At 41.8% G+C, this 3,903-nt stretch overlaps 1 protein-coding gene across 1 annotated transcript in view; it reads right to left on the bottom strand.

Moving 5' to 3' along the window:
* Positions 1 to 3,903, bottom strand: part of UGDH (UDP-glucose 6-dehydrogenase) — a 31,976-nt gene that overhangs the window by 17,413 nt on the left and 10,660 nt on the right. The window contains exon 3 of the mRNA XM_011949149.1: positions 1,713 to 1,814. Within this exon, the coding sequence (XP_011804539.1) occupies positions 1,713 to 1,814 (102 nt within the window). The remainder of the gene's footprint in view (positions 1 to 1,712; positions 1,815 to 3,903) is intronic.

Here is a 3,903-nt window from a genome sequence, read left to right as displayed (position 1 = left end):
GTGAAACCCCGTCTCTACTAAAAATACAAAAAATTAGCTGGGCGTGGTAGCGGCGCCTGTAGTCCCAGCTCCTCAGGAGGCTGAGGCAGGAGAATGGCATGAACCCGGGAGGTGGAGCTTGCAGTGAGCGGAGATCCGGCCACTGCACTCCAGTTTGGGTGACAGAGCGAGGCTCCGTCTCAAAAAAAAAAGAAAACTGATCACTACAAAATAATTCCTGTCTGGCATTCAAAAACAGATTATTTTTAAATGTCCTTTCTGCAGAAAATTCTTCTATTACCATTCCAGGCTCTGGTCACCTAAAAATTAGACTAAGTAATTCATTGATTTTTTTCCAGGTACCTAGCTACTCCAAAATATTTTCTTTTTTTTTTTATGCCTCTACTCTAACTTTCTGCAAGTTAAAATAGTTTAAATAGGGGATGGGTAGGTAAATCATAGAAGCTGCATGCATCGATTTCTCTGAAATTATTAAGGAGGTCAAAAAGAAGAGACTGATTTTTTTTTTTTTTTTTGAGACAAGGTCTCCTGTCACCTAGGCTGGAGTGCAAGGTACAATAATGGCTCACTGCAGCCTCAATGTCCGGGGTTCAATCAATCCTCCGACCTCCGTCTCCCAAGTAGTCAGGACTACAGACACATAGCACCACGGCCAGCTAATCACAGACAGGGTTTCACCATGTTGCCCACACTGGTCTCAAACTCCTACGCTCAAGCGATCCACCTGCCTTGGTCTCCCAAAGTGCTGGCTGGGATTACAAGCATGAGCCCTTATGCCCAGCTCATAAAGATCTTAAGTCATATAACACTGTCACTCAGCTTCCAACTGGTGATAGCTATATCATTACATACAGAATATTTGAATAGATGGTTACCAGGACAACAAGATGTAAGTTGCTTTGGTTCAAATAGTGGATTACTAGAGTTTAATCTCAAGTGTTGGTTCTGTTTTTTTCATTATAAAGCCATATTATGAGGTAAAGGTGTCTGTTGGTTAGCCTGATAATCTAACCAACATATGCCAAGTTACAAACAATTAATGTAAAATTCATTTAGAGAGGAGATGCCTGTAAGTTTGCAAATTGATTTTCTTCATCTCACCTCTGCCAACCAGTGGAAACAAGAAATAATGATAATATGAAATATACTATCATTACGTGTGCTTTCATGTTACCAGCATTTCCTAGTTCTTTTTTTTTTTGAGACAGAGTCTCGCTCTATTGCCAGGCTGGAGTGCAGTGGTGCGATCTCGGCTCACTGCAACCTCTGCCTCCCAGGTTCAAGCAATTCTCCTGCCTCAGCCTCTTGAGTAGCTGGACTGGCACACCACCACGCCCAGCTAAATTTTGTATTTTTGGTAGAGATGGGTTTTCACTATGTTGGCCAGGATGGTCTTGATCTCTTGACGCCCGCCTTGGCCTCCCAAAATGCTGGGATTACAGGCGTGAGCCACCGCACCCACCCATTTCCTAGTTCTAAATCTCAGAACCTTGTTTGAGTTTACTTGTTCAATGACTTGAAATGACATATTTGACCAGATGATTATGAGGTTTTGTGAACTGTTAGACAAAGTGACAACCAAAATTCAACTGGACAACTCTATACTCAGCAATGTCGAGGCTTAATATCAATGGATTTACTATTAAAGTATGATGAAACTTTTATATAGACAAGAATACATTAAAATTCACAGAGCAAAGGAAAATACTTACAGAAATAAATACAAGATCAGCTTCTTTGATGGCATCATCAATATTGGTAGAAAAAAATAGATTTTTTCCTCGACAGGATTCTACCACTTCTTTTAGTCCTGGCTAGAAAGAAAAAAGACATATAGCTTGCCAGTGATATGAGATAACCTAATAGTATAGAATTACATTTGTTAAAGGGAATGGTAACATTGTAATTTAGATGTCTAGGTTGTGCTCAAATTACCTTTGTAGAAAAGTTAAGAATCATATATAAAGGCTGTAAGTGCACATCTCATTTTTTAAATAGGGACAGGGTCTCACTCTGTCACCCAGGCTGGAGTGCAGTGGTGCAATCTCAGCTCACCGCAGCCTCTGCCTCCTAGGCTCAAATGATCCTCCCATCTCAGCCTCCCAAGTAGCTGGGACCACAGGAGCCACCAGGCCTGGCTAATTTTTGTATCATTTTTTGGTAGAGATGGGGTTTTGGGGTTTCACTGGGTCGTCCAGGCTGGTCTCAAATTCCTGGGCTCAAACAATCCTCCCATCTCAGCTTCCCAAAGTGCTGGGATCATAGGAGTGAGCCACCATGCCCAGCCTATTTTATTTTATTTTATGAGACAGAGTCTCTTTCTGCTAGAGTGCAGTGGCATGATCTCGGCTCACTGCAACTTCCATCTCCTGGGTTCAAGCAATTCTCCTGCCTCAGCCTCCCAAGTAGCTGGGATTATAGGCATGCACTACCACACCAGGCTAATTTTGTACTTTTAGTAGAGATGGGGTTTCACCATGTTGGTCAGGATGGTCTTGAACTCCTGACCTCAGGTGATCCACCTGCCTTGGCCTCCCAAAGTTCTGGGATTACATGCATAAGCCACCACACCTGGCCTATTTTATTTTTTGATACAGGGTTTAACTCTGTCCCCCAGGCTGGAGTGCAGTTGCATAACAGCTCACGCAGCCTTGACCTCCCAGGCTCAGGCAATCCTTCCTGCTCCTCCTCCTAAAGTGCTGGGATTATAGGAGTAAGTTACCATGCCCTGTCTCATAAGTATACTTTAGTAAATAAAACAAAATGGAAATTGCCATTAAACTTGCTACAATCAGAAGAGCAGCTCATTTAATGCTTTGTCATTGTTTACCATGTGCCTTACTCATAAGAGTTAACTATTAACTATGAGTATCAACACAATTTTCAGAAAATTCAAGGTCCTCTGTGATTTCAAGCAAATATATGATTTTGCATTGTCATTATGAATGCACATTTTTACTCCCAATAATTCAGGCCAATACAACTGGCTGTGAAAGTCAATTTACTCCGTATATACTTAAATAAATACACATTTTTCTAAGTCCTATTGCAAGGAACCCTTTAATTTTTAAAAAATTCCCAGTTTAACAGGAGATATATTTATGTTAAGAATATGGAGGGGTATAAAACCACTTAACAAATATTCTTAATTCAAGCCTAAATCTGATTGGACCTGTCCTTTAGACCCAACTACCAATTCACATTAAATAAAGAATAAGTTGAAAAACTCCAAGGAACCCAACCAGCAAAATCTAGATTGAAAAATTTCTTTTTTTTGAGACAGAGTCTTGCTCTGTCACCCTGGCTGGAGTGCAGTGGTACCATCTCGTCTCACTGTAATGTTCACCTCCCAGGTTCAAGTGATTCTCATGCTGCAACCTCCCAAGCAGCTGGGATTACAGGCGCACACCACCACTCCTGGCTAAATTTTGTATTTTTAGTGGAGACGGGGTTTTTACATGTTGGCCAGGCTAGTCTCGAACTCCTGGCCTTAAGCAATCCACTCACCTCAGCCTCAGAAAGTGCTGGGATTACAGGCATGAGCCACTGTGCCTGGCCTAGACTGTGACAATTTCTAGCCAATAAACAAACTGGTTTATTCAACCAATAGATATTGGTTGAAGCCCAACTATTGTGGGCTACCAGCCTGGGCAACATGGCGAAACCCCATTTCTATGAAAAAAATTTTAAAAAATAGCTGGGCATGGTGGCGCGTGCCTGTAGTCCCAACTACTCGGGAGGCTGAGTTGGGAAGATCACTTGAGTCCAGCAGGCGGAGGTTGCAGTGAGCCAAGATCGAGCCACTGCACTCCAGCCTGGGCCACAGAGCAAGGTCCTGTCTCAAAGAAAACCAAAATTATCTTTTAGAGATACATGATAAAGTATTTTTTTTTTTTTTTTTTT

Source organism: Colobus angolensis, unplaced genomic scaffold (assembly GCF_000951035.1).
Source record: "Colobus angolensis palliatus isolate OR3802 unplaced genomic scaffold, Cang.pa_1.0 Scaffold29, whole genome shotgun sequence".
Classification (NCBI taxonomy): Eukaryota; Metazoa; Chordata; class Mammalia; order Primates; family Cercopithecidae; genus Colobus; species Colobus angolensis.
The sequence above is the reverse complement of the archived record's forward strand: the minus strand, read 5'-3'. Positions and strand labels throughout refer to the sequence as shown.